The sequence below is a fragment of the Mirounga leonina genome, unplaced genomic scaffold (assembly GCF_011800145.1).
Source record: "Mirounga leonina isolate KUSES-001 unplaced genomic scaffold, KU_Mleo_1.0 Mir_176, whole genome shotgun sequence".
Lineage (NCBI taxonomy): Eukaryota > Metazoa > Chordata > Mammalia > Carnivora > Phocidae > Mirounga > Mirounga leonina.
The window spans coordinates 25,177,193-25,196,324 of NW_023270454.1; the positions used below are offsets into that span (position 1 = coordinate 25,177,193).

At 34.9% G+C, this 19,132-nt stretch overlaps 1 protein-coding gene across 3 annotated transcripts in view; it reads left to right on the top strand.

Annotated features, from left to right (window-relative positions):
• Window positions 1-18,021, top strand: part of FSTL5 (follistatin like 5) — a 684,607-nt gene extending 666,586 nt beyond the window's left edge. For 2 of the 3 annotated variants that reach the window (XM_035022792.1, XM_035022794.1), the window contains exon 15: window positions 17,169-18,021. In XM_035022792.1, the coding sequence (XP_034878683.1) occupies window positions 17,169-17,871 (703 nt within the window). In that variant the 3' untranslated portion in view covers window positions 17,872-18,021. The remainder of the gene's footprint in view (window positions 1-17,168) is intronic. The other variant, XM_035022795.1, reaches the window with a different exon arrangement.
• The last annotated feature ends 1,111 nt before the right edge of the window (window positions 18,022-19,132 follow it).

The following is a 19,132-nucleotide window of genomic DNA, read 5'->3' on the forward strand; positions in this document are numbered from 1 at the left end:
CTTCCTTCCTTCCTTCCTTCCTTCCTTCCTTCCTTCCTTCCTTCCTTTCTTTCTTTCTTCTTCCTTCCTTCCTTCCTTCCTTTCTTCCTTTCTTTCTTTCTTTCTTTCTTTTTTCTTTTCTCTTTCTTCCTTCATATTTGACCAGGGTACCCGGGTGAGTTTTGGAGGCTTGTGTTTTTTGGGAATTTATCCATGTTATCTACTTTATCTATGTTATCTAATTTGTTGACCTATAATTGTTCATAGTATTCTCTTTTAATCATTTTTAGTCCTGTAATGTCAGTAGTAACATCCCACTTTCATTACTGATTTAGATTCTGATTCTTTTCTTTTTGTTAGTTTACTAAAATATTTGTCACTTTTTATACTTTTCAAAGAATCAACTTTTTTATTGTTAAATATTATTTTATTGAACAATAGAATGTTGTTTTCATATTCTCTATATCTCCACCTCTCATTGTTATTATTTCCTTCTGTTGGTTTTAGATTTAGTTTGCTCTTTCTTTTTTAGTTCTTAAAGTGCAATGTTTGGTTATCATTTTGAGATTTTTCTTTGAAATAAAAAATTTCAGATAAGATACTGTAAAAAAATGCAAGAAAATAATCCACTTCTGATACATTTCAGAGTCAGTAAACTAGATCATATATTCTGCAATAATTAGTAGGTCTTTAAATTTTTAAAAACTTCCTCAAATTTGTTGACTTCTCAAGATTTCTTCTTGTTTTTCATACAAAAATAAATTGTGTTAGTTTTGTGAAAACAGCAAGAAAACCTACTTCTCATCAAGCTCAAAAACCAGGAAATTCTAAAGAAAGAATTGACAATAGTACTTTTTATGATGTTGAAGCGTTTAGAGCTGTTGTCACATTGATTCAATATTTTGATTGTCATTTACATTTGTTAATTATTAATACTCCTGGGAAGTACAAATTATGATTTTGATTTTGTACCTAAATGGTGTATTGGATGGCATAAGGGGGATTTGATTCTACATCATCAGAAGTCTCTAAAGGAGATATTGACTGTTAAGAAGAAAATATCACATTAGGCTCAGTCCAAGAATCTAACATAAAAGGGGGAGTGTGCAGTATACACAAACCCAACACAAGGAGAAAAAGATTATAGGAATAGAGCCAAACAGAGCTCCCAATCTTTTCTTCACAGAAACAAATCTTACTAAATCTACCGCTCAAAACAAAAGAAATTAAATAATCCATAGATACTAGGAATACATTCAGAAAACAATAAACACAATGTGACACTGTCTCCAAATGTATTGCTCAATTCCTGATATTTTAAGTGCTATAAGGTAAATCTCAGTTATGTAGATTCTTCAAGGGAGGAGTCAGTCTAAGAGCCAAATAATCATATTATCAGTAATACAGATTATTAGTGATAATTCAGGCTATTGTTTAAAACAATAATTTTCATTTGAAATGCTTCTAAAATACATTGATCATTTTGCCCAAAATGTCCTAAATTTTTTGTTTTTGTTGAAATATTGTGTTGTGTGTGTTTCACTTCCCTTTCTGTCAGGCTGTCATCAGAAATGTTAGCTATACCCAGCTCCTTTCAGGAATAGCTCCTTTGTGCTTTTAACCTACTTTTAATTGACTGATGGTTATATAGAGATATGAAAAAGTTACTTTTGAAAATCCTATGACTGATTGAAAAGTAAGAGAAAATCAAAATTATAATAAATTGAAATACAATGTAGTAAAATCAGAAAAAATATACATCATTATTGAACTCTAAATTAATTGGCATTAGTTAATTTTTCTAAAAGGCAGCAACATTCTAGTTATATGTACATTGCCTCCTGCGTAGGAATTTCATGACTTAAAACACTGATATTCTTACAACTAATTTATTCTTTTAGTATTCTGGGAAGTAACTAGCATAATCACCATTGTACACATGGAAATAAAACCAACAAAATTATAGTTTTGGGGCAGACTTACAACATAAGTATCAGGCACACTGAGGTTTTTCTATTTCTACTTTCTTCCTCATAAAACTTCACTACATGTTTCTCTGTAGCATCATTGTGCCAATTAAAAGAAGTCATCAGAGAAAGGCTGCTAAAGTTAATAAGATTGAATTTTCAAGCAGAATTGATGAAGGAGTTATACAAATTCAACTACTTCAGACCTGTTTGTCCTCACTCCTCTAGTATGTATGCTTGGTTCAATCTCTGAAATAAATATGTCTTTTCAGAGATTTGCAATAAAATCACATTCAGTTTTAAAATTCTGATGTTCGGTCACCAAATTACATATAATAGATTTAAAAATGAAAAACCTTTTGGTATTATTGAAATGTAAGTAAAGATGATTATCAAAGGTACTATTTTGAATATAGAAGTTGTAAAAAACATATAGCTATGCCAGGTTGAATTTCAAAGTAGATTTTCAAAGACAGAATAGTTTAGAGAAATATAAAAAATAACCCCTGATTAACATTGTGGAATGATGTCTTGAGAGGAGAATGCTTTCCTGTTTCCAATTTTTCCATTCAGTTGTTTTCTGCTTTATCTTCTGTTAAGATCACAGCTACAAGCATTTTCTTCAAACAAACTTTTAGTTTCATTCTACCATGCAAATTCTTTGTTATTATTATAGATCATAACATCTCCCATTGATCTTCTGATATTCAGCTACTATGTCATTATTTATACTATGAATTTATTGTTCCATTATCTCCTTGTGTGATTCAGTACAGGTATTCTTTGCATTTGAACATGTTTTTCATTTAATTTAACATCAAAACATACTCTGGTATTTTCAGAATTTGTTTCAGTATGTCTGTATTTCTTTGCAGATAAGTCTTGACATAGATGAATTTTTAGTGAAGCATGAAGCACAGTCTATTATTATTTTAATTCTAGTGTAGTTGACATACAGTGTTATATCAGTTTCAAGTGTACAATAGAGTAATCCAACAGTTCCATGTATTACTCAGCACTCACCAAGATTAGTGTACTCTTAATCCTCATCACCTATTTCACCCATCCCCCACCCACATCCCCTCTGGTAACCATCTGTTTGTTCTCTGTAGTTAAGAGTCCATTTTTTGGTTTGTCTCTCTCTTTTTTTTCTTTGTTCATTTGTTTTGTTTCTTAAATTCCACATATAAGTGAAACTGTATTTGTCTTTCTCTGACTGACTTTGTATAGCCTTATACTCTCTAGATCTATTCATGTTGTTGCAAATGGCAAGATTTCATTCTTTTTTATGTCTGAATCATATTCCATTGTATATTCCACATCTTCTTTATCCACTCATCTATTGATGGACACTTTTGTTGCTTCCATAGTTTGGTTATTGTACATAATACTTCAATAAACACAGGAGTGCATATATCCCCTTCAAATTCATGTTTTATGTATTCTTTGGGTAAATTCCTGGTAGGGCAATTACTGAACTGTAGTGTAGTTCTATTTTTAACTTTGTGTGGAACCTCCATACTATCTTCCACAGTGACTGCCCCAGTTTGCATTCCTATCAACAGTGTAAGAGGGTTCCTTTTTCTCCATATCCTCACCAACACTTGTTGTTTCTTGAGATTTTAGCCATTCTGACAGGTGTGAGTTGATATCTCATTGTAGTTTTGATTTGCATTTCCTTGATGATGACAAGTGATGTTGAGCATCTTTTCATGTGTCTGTTGGCTATCTGGATGTCTTCTTTGGAGAGATGTCTGTTCATGTCTTCTGCCCATTTTTAATTGGATTATTTGGTTTTTTGCTCTTGAGTTGTATAAGTTCTTTATATGTTTTGGATACTAATCTTTTACCAGATATGTCATTTGCAAACATCTTGTCCCATTCAGTAGGTTGTCTTTTAGTTTTGTTGGTTGTTGCTTTTCCTGTACAGAAGCTTTCTATTTGATGCAGTCACAAAAGTTTATTTTTGCTTTTGTTTCTCTTGCCTCAAGAGACATATCTAGAAAGATATTGCTATGGCCTATGTCAGAGAAATTACTGCCTGTGCTCTCTTCTAGGATTTCTATAGTTTCAGGGCTCACATTTAGGTCCTTAGTGCATTTTGTGTTTATTTCTGTGTATGGTGTAAGAAAGTGGTCCGTTTCATTCTTTTGCATGTAGCTGTCCAGTCTTCCCAACACCATTTGTTGAAGAAACTCTCTTTTTCCCATTGGATATTCTTGCCTCTTTTGTTGAGGATTAATTAACTATATATAATGGTGAGTTTGTGGTCTGTACTTTGTTTAGAAACTTAGTAAATGCATATTTAAGAATGAAATAATGAGAATTATCATGAGGACTACCTGAGCTTTTTATCCAGACTTCATACATATTGTTTTATTTCTATTAATATATAGCAATATAGGGCGCATGGGTGACTCAGTTGGTTAAGCGACTGCCTTCGGCTCAGGTCATGATTCTGGAGTCCCGGGATCGAGTCCCACATCGGGCTCCCTGCTCGGCAGGGAGTCTGTTTCTCTCTCTGATCTTCCCCCTCTCATGCTCTCTCTTTCTATCTCATTCTCTCTCTCAAATAAATAAATAAAATCTTAAAAAAAATATATATATATATATATATAGAAATATATAATATATTTCTTATTACAAAAATAGACTATGCTCATTGAACAAAGATTGCAAACTTAAAAAAAATGAGTTTACTTCAGTTTCTAAACTTGGGCATGTTATCGTCAGTGCATTCATGGGCTTTGTTTATTTTATTTTAGTGGTTTAATAGTAGCATTCATATAATATTGTGCTCTTTTCATATAACTTTTACTGAATAGATATTAATCCTAAATTAGTGTTTTATATCTTGAACATGTGTATTCTATTTCATTAAGTGTCTGCATCACCATTTACATATTCACTTATGTACGGGCTTTTGGGTTGTTTACATATCTTTCCTATTATGCATAATAACATTGTGAATATATTTATACATAAAGATATATTCATTATTATTGTTCTCTCAGGATAGTCAATTGGAAAGTGAATTATTGCTAAAAAGTGTAAAAATATGTGAAAGATCCTTGATTCTAATTATTAATTATTTTCTACATGCAAGTTACACTGTTAATAACAATATTAGTGGCAATTTCATTGAACACTTTAACATTATATATTCCTAATTTGTGAAATGAACATGATGTCTCACTGCTCTAATTTTATTTAGTTGAAAAATAATGGGGCTGCATGTTTTCTGTATATATTTTGATGCATATATGCTGTATTGAAACCATAAAGAAATTTAATATAGTAGTAAGTACAAGTCTCCTTTTATAAGCACCCAGCACTTTTCTTTTTAGAAGACTAGACATATTGTTGAATAACCTTCCAGTCCATTTCTTCTAGCAATTGCATATAAATGCATTAAAATATATAGTATTCTTTTAAATCTGGTATGTACTTCTTTAAAAATTAACTGTTTTGGAGATACCACTATGTCATTACTAATAACCTATCATTTTTATAGCTGCAGTATGAGATTTCATTTGGTGGATACTTCATAGTGTATTTAAGCATTCCTCTACTGTTTGACATTTAAATTATTTCTGAATTTCCTTATTGCAACTAGTGCTGCAGTGAATATCCTTGAGCATGCTACTTTGTGGTCATTTATGAGCATTTATTAAGAGGAGATGCTGAGAGGTGTCATTGCTTTATTAAAGTAGAGTCATATTTTAAGAGGTAATATCAAATTACTCTCCAAAAAGCCTAAAATAACGATGCTTCCACCAATAGTATGTGAGAGAACAAATTTGATCACATCTTTACCAGTGTTGGATTTAAACACACTTTATTGTTGTTACCAAGAGAGTGGTAAAAACAGATATCATGTTCTTTTTGGTTTTAACTTAATTCACCTAATTGTTTATGAAGTTTTGAATGTTTTGATGTAAAAGGCATGTGATTTCTTTATGTCCATGGAACATAAGCAAACATGAGTCAAGCAGAGACTTGACAAGAGCATTCCCTATTAGAACATTGCAGTCACCTTTGAAGGAAGTCTTGTGAGCGTCCTTGAGGAGAGAAAACCACATGGAGAGAGAAAGGCTCACCCATCCCAGGCTTCCTTGCTGAACTCAGCCACCAGCAAACCCACCAGCTTAATGAAGCCACATGAGTACACATATTAAGGAGGTGATTAAGTAAAATATGGCAGATCATACTATAGATTTCCAATGAATGGCTATAAAGCAGTATAGTAAATATGCACAGAGCAACATGAATAATATCTTTAAAATGTAGTGTTGAAAGAAAAAAAGACACAATATGAGATATATACCATATTGTCATTTGTATGAGTGAAAAATGCAAACAAAATAAAATTCTTCCCTTTCCCTTACTCTTGCATACCTGAGAACACACACAGATTAATAAAAGTAAAAGAAAATTACCAAATCCAGATAAATTTCTAAAGGTATATTGCAAACCCCTAGTCTGTTAAGTAACAATTACGCAGCTTTGCTCTTACCTGAAGAAAATGTAAAAGTAATGGGGAAATAATAAAATAACCACTGGTATTAATCATGTGCATAACTTTTACCACATGATTTCTAACTTAGTTTTGCTAATTTTTTTATTATGTTATGTTAATCACCATACATTACATCATTAGTTTTTGATGTAGTGTTTCATGATTCATTGTTTGCGTGTAACACCCAGTGCTCCATTCAGTACGTGCCCTCTTTAATACCCATCACCAGGCTAACCCATCCCCCTACCCCCCTGCCCTCTAGAACCCTCAGTTTGTTTCTCAGAGTCCATAGTCTCTCATGGTTGGTCTCCCCCTCTGATTTCCCCCCCTTCATTTCTCTCTTCCTACTGTCTTCTTCTTCTTCTTCTTCTTCTTTTTTTTTAACATATAATGTATTATTTGTTTCAGAGGTACAGGTCTGTGATTCAACAGTCTTATTAACAAAAGACCATGGACTGGGTGGTTTAAACAACAGAGGTTTCTCACAGTTCTAGAGGTTGAGAAGTCAGAGAACAGGGTACCGACATGTTTGGGTTCTGGTGAGAGCCCTTTTCCTGGTTTACGCCTGATAGCTGCCTTAAGCTGTGTCCTCCCATGGCAGAGAGAGAGAGAAAGAGAGAGAGAGTTCGTATCTTCGCATCTCTTCTTTCAAGGGCACCATTCCCATTCAGAAGGGCTCTACCCTCATGACCTAATTTCCTTCCCAAATTTCCACCTCCAAATAACATCACATTGGGAATTACGCCTTCAACATAAGAATTTGAGGTGTGGGGGAGACACAATTCAGTCATAGGATTCCACCACTGGTCCCTCAAAATTCATATCTTTCTTACATGAAAAAAGCATTCATTTTATCCCAGTAGTCCCAAAGGTCTTAACTTGTTCCAGCATCAATTCTAAAGTTTAAAGTCCAAAGTCTTACCTAAATGTCATCTAAATTAGATATGGGAAAGACTCAGGTTTGATTCACACTGAGGCAAAATTCCTCTCTAGCTGTGAACTTATGAAATCAAATATGTTATGTGCTTCCAAAATAAAACGGTGGGTCAGGCAGAGGATACACATTCTATTTCAAAAGGGAGAAATAAGAGAGGAGGTGATGAGTCCCAAACAAGTCTAAGATCTAGCAAAGCAAACTCCATGAGACGTTAAGGCTTGAGAATAATCCTCATTGACTTAGAGTTCTGACTTCTGGCCCCACTGAAGTGGTGCACAGTGAGGGTTTCATTTCCAAGGTTCTGGGTGATGTCCCAGCCCTTTTCAAACTGAGACAGTCACCCTAATGATCCTGAATCACCTTTGGAGTCATTTTTCCTTTATCTTGAAGAATAATGCCGTTCACAGATAAAGAGCTGGGTAGTCTTATCCTATAAAATTCAAGAAGTCCAACAACCTTCCTTCATTTCAGCCTGTCTCCATCTCCTTCAGTTCAAACTGGCAATCTCCCTCCTGGGTAGCTGATTAGTTCTGTGGTTCACAACATGCTAATATCCTTATCACACGGCTGGTCTTCCACACCGTTAATGCTCTTTTCTGAACATGCGTTCCCATTTTTTTTTTTTTTTCCTTTTGTATTATAGACAGGCCAAGATTTTTCCAAATCTTTATGTTCTGGGTCCTTTTGTTTAACAATTCCTCCTTCAATCTATTTCTTTCTGCTTCCATTTTACCATAAATGATCAGGAAGAACCAAATCATTTCTTTAACACTTTCCTTATAAATCGTCTCAGCTGAATATCCAATTTCATCATTCTCAAGTTCTACTTTCCACAAAACACTAGAACACTAACACAGTTTAACTAAATTCTCTGTTGCTTTATAGTAAGGAAATGACTTTCCTCCAGTTTCTAATAATACATCCCCCATTGCTATCTGAGACCTCATCAGAATGGCCTTTACCAGCCATATTTCTACATTCTGTTCATGATTATTTATGTATTCTCTAAGAAGAGAAAGGCTTCCTCTCCAGCTCTCCTCTTTCATTTCTGAGCTCTCACCAGGATGGCCTTTATTGGTCCTAACCCAGCAATAATGGGTTTTTCTAGCATGCACCTCAAAACGCCTCAAGCCTCTGTGCCTTACCCAGTTCCAAAGCCTCATCCACACTTTTAGACATTTGTTGTAGCAGCACCTCACTTCTAGTACCAATGATGTTTTAGTCAGTTCGGGGTGCTTTAACAAAATATCACAGACAGGATGGCTTAAACAACAGAAATGTATTTATCATACTTCTGGAAGCTAGGAAGTCAGAGATCAGGATGTCAACATGTTTAGGTTCTAGAGAGAGCCCTCTTTCTATTTTGCCGACTAACATCATCTTGCTCTGTCCTCACATGGCAGAGAGAGAGAGAGAGAGAGAGAGAGAGAGAGAGAGATCATATCTCTTATGTCTCTTCTTTTAAGGGCACTAATCTAATCCATGAAGGCTCGCCTTCATAACCTAATTTCTTCCCAAAGGCCCCACCTCCAAACACCATCATAATGGGGATTAGAACTTCAACACATGAATTTGGTGGTGGGGGGGGTACAAACATTTAGTACATAGCAATTATTAAAAATATTTTATCAGTAAGTAAAGGTAAGAGACAGTTTCTAAAACTTTACCAGAAGTAAGAAAATGCTATCAAAAGAGGCATTTATTTCAGGGGGAAAAAAATCAAGAATGCCTTCTCCCAGCTTGGAAAGTTACACAATTTTTCTTTATCAATTGTCAAATGATCCCAATTAGGAACTAACAAAAATGTCACAACCCTCACTCCATGTAGCTCTGTATATTCACTAGAATTCAGTTTTTCAGGACTCTTTGGCCAAGGAAATCTGTGGATGCTGTCTGGCATTTCTAGCCCCAGGTATACACTCCACCCTTCTCTCCCTGCTTTCTATCCCAGAAGGCTGGCTAATATGGCTTCTGGTTGGTTAGGCCGGTGAAAAGCCTGACGGGAGATTGCACAAAGAAGGAGCATGAGACCAGAGTGTATAATCCCCCCCACCTTCCCACCCTCAATTCCCCCCTCTCCCCTATGTCTGCTGTTTTGTAGGTGACCAGATGTTTCTTTAGATCATAGGTGACAGAACATCACAAGACACACCCTCCACATAACTCCCTCCTACCCAGATAGAGCAGTGACAACAGCCTTGTTGATACTCTCCCCATATTACTGCACTATCTCTTGTGACCAGTTTCTGTTTCACTGTAAACAGTCTTTATTGCACCCTCCTTGACTTACTCTAATTGGAATTTATTCCTTTCCTTCTGGGATCCAGACTAATATAAACTCTCTCTTCACATGAAAGCCTAGCATAACTGAAATGTAAATTAGTAGCTGAAACAGGGACTTAGCTACACCCATCCCTCTCTCATCTTTGAGGAGGCTCCCTAAACACTTTTTGAAAGTCAGGGTATCCAATTACAAGCGCCCCACTGCTTGACTATAATTACATTAAGGATAGGAGCCATGCATTTCCTCTCTATTTCCTTCATAAGGTTGTACAAAGTGTACTGAACATAGCAGCTTGTGAATAATACTGAATCTGGTCACATGGTGTCTAGAACCCAACTCATGACAGACCTAGTTCCTTATTGAATTTTTTTTTTTTTTTCACCCATCATTTCTGTCTTGCAGGTATGCGATGGACATTTTGGTAGTGTATTTTTTGATTCACAGATTTTGTTCTTGCCTTGTTTTACCTTCCTTTTGTACCTCTGCGCTCACAAATTATTTCCCATTCTTCTAATTACTATCTCCATTTCCACGATGTCATCCCTGCTCCATTGTCAACTCCTGCATAAAACACACCCAAATCAGAAAAAATGGGTAAGATATAAGAGGTTCCTATTTTCAGATTTTCATGTGTTTTTCCAAAACCAAGTTAAGAAGAGCAACCAATCTTTTAAAATGCCATCTGAAAGCATAGTTGTCAGGTTTTTGTTTTTGTTTTTGTTTTTTTCTCCTAAGCTCTTAAGCTCTTCAAAAAGAGGTGGAGGACTTTGGTTTTTGAAATATGGTCTGCAGTATATATGGTGTGCACAGAATTCTTAATAAATACTTTTTTTTTCTGTATGTCCTGGCCACTAGAAGTGGTATACCTTTAATACTGTATTAATTCTGTCAAGCAATTAGATATCTCGAATATCCTATAATGAAATTATGCATTTATGTTTCAATTTCGCCTAGAAGAATCAAACAGCCTACAGATCCGAACAATAGGATACCAGAGAAGGAGGAAAACAGAAAATTTAGTATTCAGAAACACATTCTACCTTTTAAAGAAAAAATTTCTAAAACTGAAAGTAGGGGAAGTAATGTTAAAATCTTTAATATAGAATTTCTGTAATATATTTATAAAAGACAGGTAGGAGGCATCCTGTGGCTCATTTTAGCTTTTCCAACCTACGTTTTGAAAACAGAAAACTTCAAAGTAGTATCATCTCTCAAACACATCTAAGCATTAGGTCTATTCAGAAACTGTCCTTGCTCTGGTTGTAAATCTTTACTAAATGTGTCAATTTTATTTCTCTGTGCCTCCCATCCCCCGAATATGAATGTGACCACTGTTTATGAACAGGTATGTTTTACTGAGCTATTTATGTGAAGTTCAGATAAAAACTAAATCCTCTGATACTTGTGTAGGAACAGCATTCAATCTTTTCTTACAAGGGTCAGTCTGGGATAATAGAGAACAACTAACTATAAAGGAATTCATAAACTAATAAATGATGGCTTGTGTCAGATTTATGCTTTGCGTCCATGAAAACCCTCTGTCAGCCGTAACACAATGCAAGATGTCATTTCAACAGCACATTCTATGTGTGAGTTTATATATTAATTATATGGCGAGGAGGTTATAATTTAAGTTTCTTTTCTGTTAGGCATCTCTTACCTTCCAATTGGAAAAACAAAATACTTATAATCCAGTTAGAAAAACAAGGTCTTAATAATCTTGCCCACTATTATTATGAAGCACAAAGTACTTGATCATAAGTTTTGGGTGTTGATATTCACAAGTAAAATCCCAATACAACTAATCCTTAGGGCTGTTGAAGTTATTCTGTTCTGGAATTTTATTTCAAAAAATATAGTTTCTATTATTGAGACATCACGAAAGTTTTGGAAAATGCTTTCGTTTTATTTATTTATTTATTTATTTATTTATTTATTATTATGTTATGTTAATCACCATACATTACATCATTAGTTTTTGATGTAGTGTTCCATGATTCATTGTTTGCGCATAACACCCAGTGCTCCATTCAGTACATGCCCTCCTTAATACCCATCACCAGGCTAACCTATCCCCCCACCCCCTCCCCTCTAGAACTCAGTTTGTTTCTCAGAGTCCATAGTCTCTCATGGTTCGTCTCCCCCTCCAATTGCAGCAATGTTGTGTTTATTACAGGATAGAGTGTCTGACTAATCCCATGTTCAAACACACCCAATCTGCGGGCGAGTAGCTCAGTGGTAGAGCATCTGATGGCAAATACACCCAGTCTGCACTTACTACTTCCCACTTGCATCCACTGATATGCACGAAATGCCTGTTTTAAAATTTGGGGAGGTGTAGAAGATAGGGTATGAGCAAAGAGATCATGTAGGGATGGAGAAGGAGCATCAGGGACACTTCCCAGCTGGTAGTTTGGGGGTTGATCTCAGTGGTTAAATACTGAAAGTCATCAGTAAAGAGAGCTGTTCAGGTGAGAATCTATGAGGACTCTGGGGAAGGGTGGTACTATATTAAGACTCAGGAAATAAAATAATTGTTATTCTGCAAATGTTATGAGGTTCTTTCATTCCCAGCTTTGGAGTATTAACACTCTTGGCACTGACCATGGCAAATTAATACAGGTTATTAATTGCCATTATGGAATCCTTCAGTAGCATCTCAGAAAGCAGAATCTGGGTGGAATAGCATGGCAGATGCTATGGGGTGAAAATAACTGGGGAATTTCTCTGTAAGAATCTCTGTGACCAGACCTATTTGGGAACTGAGCAAGAGATATGGGGAAATCAATCATTAGTCAGATGCAAGAAATGTAGCCTTGTCTTGTGGGTTATGGAGGTCTTTGCACAGCTCTTTTTTAGACTTCATGGTATTTCAACCACGTTTCTCTCTAAATACCTGTTCTTTCCCCCTCTCTGCCAAATAACTTCCTTTGCAAGTCTCTTGAATCATCATGATATAACTCTGACTGCAATTCTCCATGTCTTTAGATATCCATGTCCTAAAGTCTGCCTCAAATTTTTCTGTTACTTTTAGTGAAAATTCTTGAGTAAGACAGGTATCTATTTCAAATCCCATCATCTGTGCAGAGGTCCAAATCACCCAGCACACCATGGCTCACTGCCCCATGCCCTCAGTGAGAACTGAAGCAGCACCTCTAAAGAAGATGGAGTGAGCTAGACTGCCTTCATTCCTAACAATGTGAGAGATTTGGTGATTGGGTAAGGGGTGTACCCCCCATAGATCCCGATGGCAAAAGTGAAAGCAAAATAAAAATGTGAATTTCTATTACAAGTGTGATATCTGCTGCATTCACAAGGAGAAAAGTCCTGCCACATTTGAGTAACATGATGTGCTTATTTAAAAAACTGGGAATGGTGGCTACACAGAAAAATTGATAATTTGTTTTTGTTCTTCCCATTTACGAATTGTAATAATCTGCTGTCCCGTAGGAAATATCATATTGGATTCATAATGGGAAAATGATGTTCCTTCAGGTATAAAGCATAAGCAAGTTTTGTTTATTGAGAATTTACTGTTTGTCTGGTAACAAACACACATTTAACTTCTATCCTCCAAGCAAGGTAGTACTTTTGTCCTCTTCCTTCTAACAAAGGAATTGAAACTCATGGAAGTCAAGGACTTTGCATAAGGTCACCTATTATATCGAAAAACGGGATCTTGAAACTAAATCAGCCTGGGTTGAAAACCTTTACTTCATAAACAAGTTCTCTTGGGTGAATCACTTCAGGACCTGATTTTGTACTGCTTAAAGTACAAAAGCAGTAATTAAAGTTGAACGTCTTAAAAACTTCCATAATGAACTAGATCGATTACACTTCAGAAAAATAAAATAATTTGTGAATGAAAAACATTGCTCTGATTCTCCTCACCAAATCCAACAACAAATCCACACAATACCATACAGAGAGGTCACACTTTCCTAGCTTATTAATTTCCTAGTAAAAGAAGTGATTCCAAGAGTAAGTTTTAACTCTCATCTCTTATAGTCTGCAACTTCCTATACATATTCTGACAAATATTAGACAAACTATGTTAGGCCTAGTCCAGGGCAGGATTTTATTATACTAAGCAGGCATGAAAGTTGAGAGCCTCGTAAATCTTAATCATAGACTAATGAACAGTGGGAGATTTTTGAATATCAATCTGTACTGGGGGAAATTTTGAATTAGAGACACTACTTCCTACCCAATAAATCAGTAGTGAAATATTGAAGGCATTCTCGTGCATCTGCTTATGTAGCTAGATCTCTAGTCCTAAAGGAGCACGTAGCATGGATGCCAAAATAGATGTGATTTTATCACCCCACATGGAGCTTTTGCATTTTTAACCAGACCCTTTCTTAAAATTTTAATTACCTTCAAAAGAGGCTGGATTGTATCACAGAAAACTTGAGTGCATTCTTTAGTATTAGAGTTAAAATAGTTCATGAGTATTTAGAGCTTGTCACATTCTTCTTCATTAGCATTCAAAAAACATTGCCCAAAGGGACTGGAAGACTCAAGGTTAAGAGAGGAGCCAAAATGCCAAAACTTGATTGGCTTATTGCTTTTATTAAATGTGCATATTTCTGCTTTTGTCTCTGGGAACATGTACAATGCATAACATAAAAAAGAGAGTATCTTCCATCATTATTCAAAATTTCATAAATAATACCAGATACAATCATACACACACTTACATATCTTTAATGATTGTCCATTAATGGAAAAATATCCTTTATAGTAATTAGAGTTAATTATTTATTAAGACAAGTATGAGAGTGGAGTGTGATATGTAGGATTTTACGATATTTTTGAAGTTGACAAAAAATAATGGGACTCAGTTTTTGGTTTGAGGGCTTTTTTTTTTTTTGTATTCTTTAATATTCAGATAGTATTTACAACCTATGCTAGGCATTAATATTTTAATAGAAACACTTAGAAGTGATTTGTAATAGTATGAATGCTTCTTCATACTATTATAATCAAAATGAAAATTTTATCCTAAATAGGTATGATGGGGGCTGTGTTTACTGAAATGACACAAACACAGGTATTAAGGACCCAGGAAAAGAGAAAAAACAAGGAAATAAGCCAGAAATGGAGAATGTCATTCTGAAATACACCAGAAATATTATTTTCAAAATGATTACTTTATTCCATCTCATGTAAATAGAAAAAGCAACAATTACTAAATTAAGTAATAGTATAACAGGATGCTATAATTAAGCATTAATCACTAAGTTTTCCATTTTTATTACTAAAATGCCTAGACTCATTGAAAGTAGGGAGAGTTATGTTGATCTACAATATATTCCCAGTGCCTCGTATTCATTAGTTATTCAATAAATATTTAATTTATTTATTTATTTTATTTATTTATTTATTTTTTTTTTAAAGATGTTATTTATTTATTTGAGAGAGAGAGAGAGAGAGAGAGAGAGAGAGAGCATGGGAGGGGGAGGGTCAGAGGGAGAAGCAGACTCCCTGCCGAGCAGGAAGCCCGATGCGGGACTCGATCCTGGGACTCCAGGATCATGACCTGAGCCGAAGGCAGTCGCTTAACCAACTGAGCCACCCAGGCACCCAATATTTAATTTTTTTTAAAAGAGTAGGTGTACAGGGCGCCTGGGTGGCTCAGATGGTTGAGCGTCTGCCTTCGGCTCAGGTCATGATCTCAGGGTCCTGGGATCGAGTCCCACATCGGGCTCCCTGCTCCTTGGGAGCCTGCTTCTCCCTCTGCCTCTCTCTCTCTCTCTGTCTCTCATGAATAAATAAATAAAATCTTAAAAAAAAAAAAGAGTAGGTATACATTGTAGTTTTTCTTTTGTATAGATGTAATCTCTCTAAATACAACAAATAGTCTCTTCACAAATGTTCAAAGATAGCTAAAATTATAACACGGTTTCCCAACTATATGTAATGTAATAACACAGAAGAAGTTACAACTTTACATCTATTTCAGTAAAATATTTGTGCTGATGCACCTGCTGCCTTCCACAATTACAACACAAAGGCTGATTTTTTGAGAACATTCATCTTATCTTTTCTATAATATTAAAGATGAGTTTATTTTTTGGGCTTCCTATATGCTTATAGCATATATTATTTTTAAGGAGCTGTTACCCTGAATGCACTATATTTATATATTATGTGTGGAAATGGTCATTTTTTACATAAATAAAATTTTGTGTAAGAATTAACATTGAAAGTGAATGTGACAATAACATAATTGGCTATCTTTAGAGTTTTTGTTTGTTTTACTGTGCCACAAGTCATCTTATTTTTATTTTTTTCATTTATGAGCACATTCAATATAACAATAGACCCCTGTTTTTTTAATATATATTTATGGAGCCTTTGAAAACACTAGGATGTGTTTTAATCGATATTATTAACAAAAACAAAAGTAAGAGTCCTTCAAAATTTTATTGGCCAGTATCCATTTTGGATATAATTTTGTATACTAGTTTCCATTTCATTTTATCTTATCTAACTTACTTGTATTTGCTAAGAGCCCACTGGTGTTATAAGTCATAGTTTCTAAATATATTTATACTTGTCACAGGGACTTAACAATAATTTGCAGCTAGTATTCAGGACAAATGCTTTGAAAAGCACAGAAGTAATTAAAGAGACGACCAAAACAAATAAGAAATATTTACTTTTAAAATAACTTTAACAGAAAAAATCATAAATCTTTAAGGTTCATCATTGTTCAATAGAAGATAACCAATATAATGCACTAAAAATGATGATATAAGCATGGCAAGGTTGAAAAATGTAACCTGTATTTCAAACTTGTAATAAAATAAGTGTTAAAGTCACAAAGTAGTTAATCAAGGTAATCGTAAAATCTAATAAATCGAAGTTTAATAGTTCCATACCAAAAAAACCCAAAACAAACAAACAAACAAAAAGAAAGAAACAACTGCATTTATTAAGGTAGTCCTATAAGGCAGATCAAAATGAGAAAGATGTGGTTAATTGTCTAAGTAGCAATGAGTGTCAGACTTTTCTGATGGTCATAAGACAAAATAAGAAGTAAATGAAGCAAGTAAAATAGATATATATTTCAAGTCTTTTGTTGTTGTTGTTGTTGACCTTAGGAGCAGTAAACCAAGCTTATTCAATATCAGAAGGATTCGAGACACACAAAATAATGTTTACATTTTTATGTATGGTAAAAGTAAAATCTGTTGTTCCAATTAACTAGATGTATTGCTTTTAATTATTTTGTTTTCTATACCATGAGTTACAATTGTTTGGCTGTAATGTAAGAATGACCTAGAGAAAGGAGGAGAAAGGAGGAGAGAGGAGCACAATTTAAAGTTTAATCCAAAATGATGGTGACACAAATCACAGCATAGCCTGACAATTAGGGCCTAGATCAGTGACGGCCCTTCCCACCTGCCCACAATACATTTTCGTATGGGAACCACTCTGTAGTTTCCTGTCTAACTTTGGTTTTCATCTTTTCAGGTTTGGATTTATTCTTCATAAAGATGAAGCTGCGCTACAGAAAATTGATCTTGAAACCATGTCATACATCAAGACGATTAACTTGATGGACTATAAGTGCATTCCTCAGTCATTGGCATATACACACTTGGGAGGATACTACTTTATTGGCTGCAAACCTGATGGCACTGGGGCAATTCCACCACAGCTCATGGTGGATGGTGTAACCGACTCGGTCATTGGATTCAATAGTGATGTGACAGGCACTCCATATGTCTCTCCAGATGGGCACTATCTTGTCAGCATTAATGATGTGAAAGGCCTAGTAAGGGTCCAGTACATTACCATCCGAGGAGAAATCCAGGAGGCTTTTGATATTCACACAAATCTGCACATATCTGATCTGGCATTTCAGCCATCCTTTACTGAAGCCCACCAATACAACATCTATGGTAGCTCAAGCACACAGACTGATGTGCTCTTTGTGGAGCTCTCCTCTGGGAAGGTTAAGATGATAAAGAGTCTTAAGGAACCACTCAAGGCAGAAGAATGGCCTTGGAACCAGAAGAACAGGCAAATCCAGGACAGTGGCTTGTTTGGTCAATACCTGATGACACCTTCCAAGGATTCTCTCTTTATACTAGATGGACGACTTAATAAGTTAAACTGTGAGATCACTGAAGTTGAGAAAGGAAATACAGTCATTTGGGTTGGGGACGCCTAGGAGCCCTATTAGATAATTATTGAATGAAGAGTTTTCCAGTACATTGCACTTAATCCATTGTTTAAATTTACAGCTTAACTTTTCAAGATTATACCCTAGTCAAGCGTAAGTTATTTGGTTGGCCCAAATAAAATAGATTTTTTTTTTTTTGCAAAGATGTACACAATTAGTAATATTGGTTGATTAGAAATATTTAACACAACGTTAATTAAGAAACTACATCAATCACAGGAATCTAATCTATAATTACATTTTAAGCCAATAAAATAGAAATTTAAATACAGAAAAAATAACTGCAGGGAATTTCAGATGACTTTAAGCACCATTTCATTTTGGGGTTGGCTTATCTCTTATATTTTCCTCTGTCTTTTGGTATGCTTAAACTAGAAATAAAAAAGTATTGTGGAACTTTAAAATTCTTACTTCAAAATATTCTGTCCCATCCACTGTTTATAATCTTTTGTGCCTTGAAGGGAATGTCACAAGAGGAAAAGGTATGCTAAACGCTGCATATTGAGCACCCTCATAACTCTAAATCTTTTGTCATTAGAAAAGTTTAACATGTCTTGCACCAAATCCTGTCTTTAGCATTGGTTTAAACCTCAACGATATGTCATTTGAAGGCATGAGTTGGCCTTAGGTTGTATACAGGTGACAAACTCTATTTGATACTTAACTGTATGGTCTGCAGCATGCTATGGAAAATGGGGAGGAAGGGAGGAAAATAATTATGGAAAAATGTTTGCAATGTATTTTCTACTCATTTTGCTTTTAGTCTTTGGAGTGCATTGTATTTTTAATGCAAGTTTGTCTCGGATGTCAACTGCTTACAAATGTTTATTACTAGCAGAACGGATTTCTTTCTTTTCATGTAGTCCAGTGTTGAATCAGCAGGAACTTTCAGTTTTAAAAAAGAAATATCATTTGTGTCTACTTAGTGTAAACTGCATATAGGGAAATTAACACCAGAGAGAAAATACTGGCTAGAGAACTGATGAGTATTAGTGGTTTAGGAGAATTAGTAGCAGAAACTGGGAATAAGGGATAACTCCACAGTGGTGAGTAAAGACATACTTTATTCTTGCCGTGGCAATTTAAATATAACACATCAAAGAACTTCATTTCTTAAGAACTTTCCTAAATGACTTCTGCTTAACTCCTGCATAATCTTTAAATGACCCTCTCATTAACTGTGTTGTGGTTTGAAACCTAACTAATTCTCTTATTTGAGACACTGTATAGAAGTAAAAATTACTGCTTC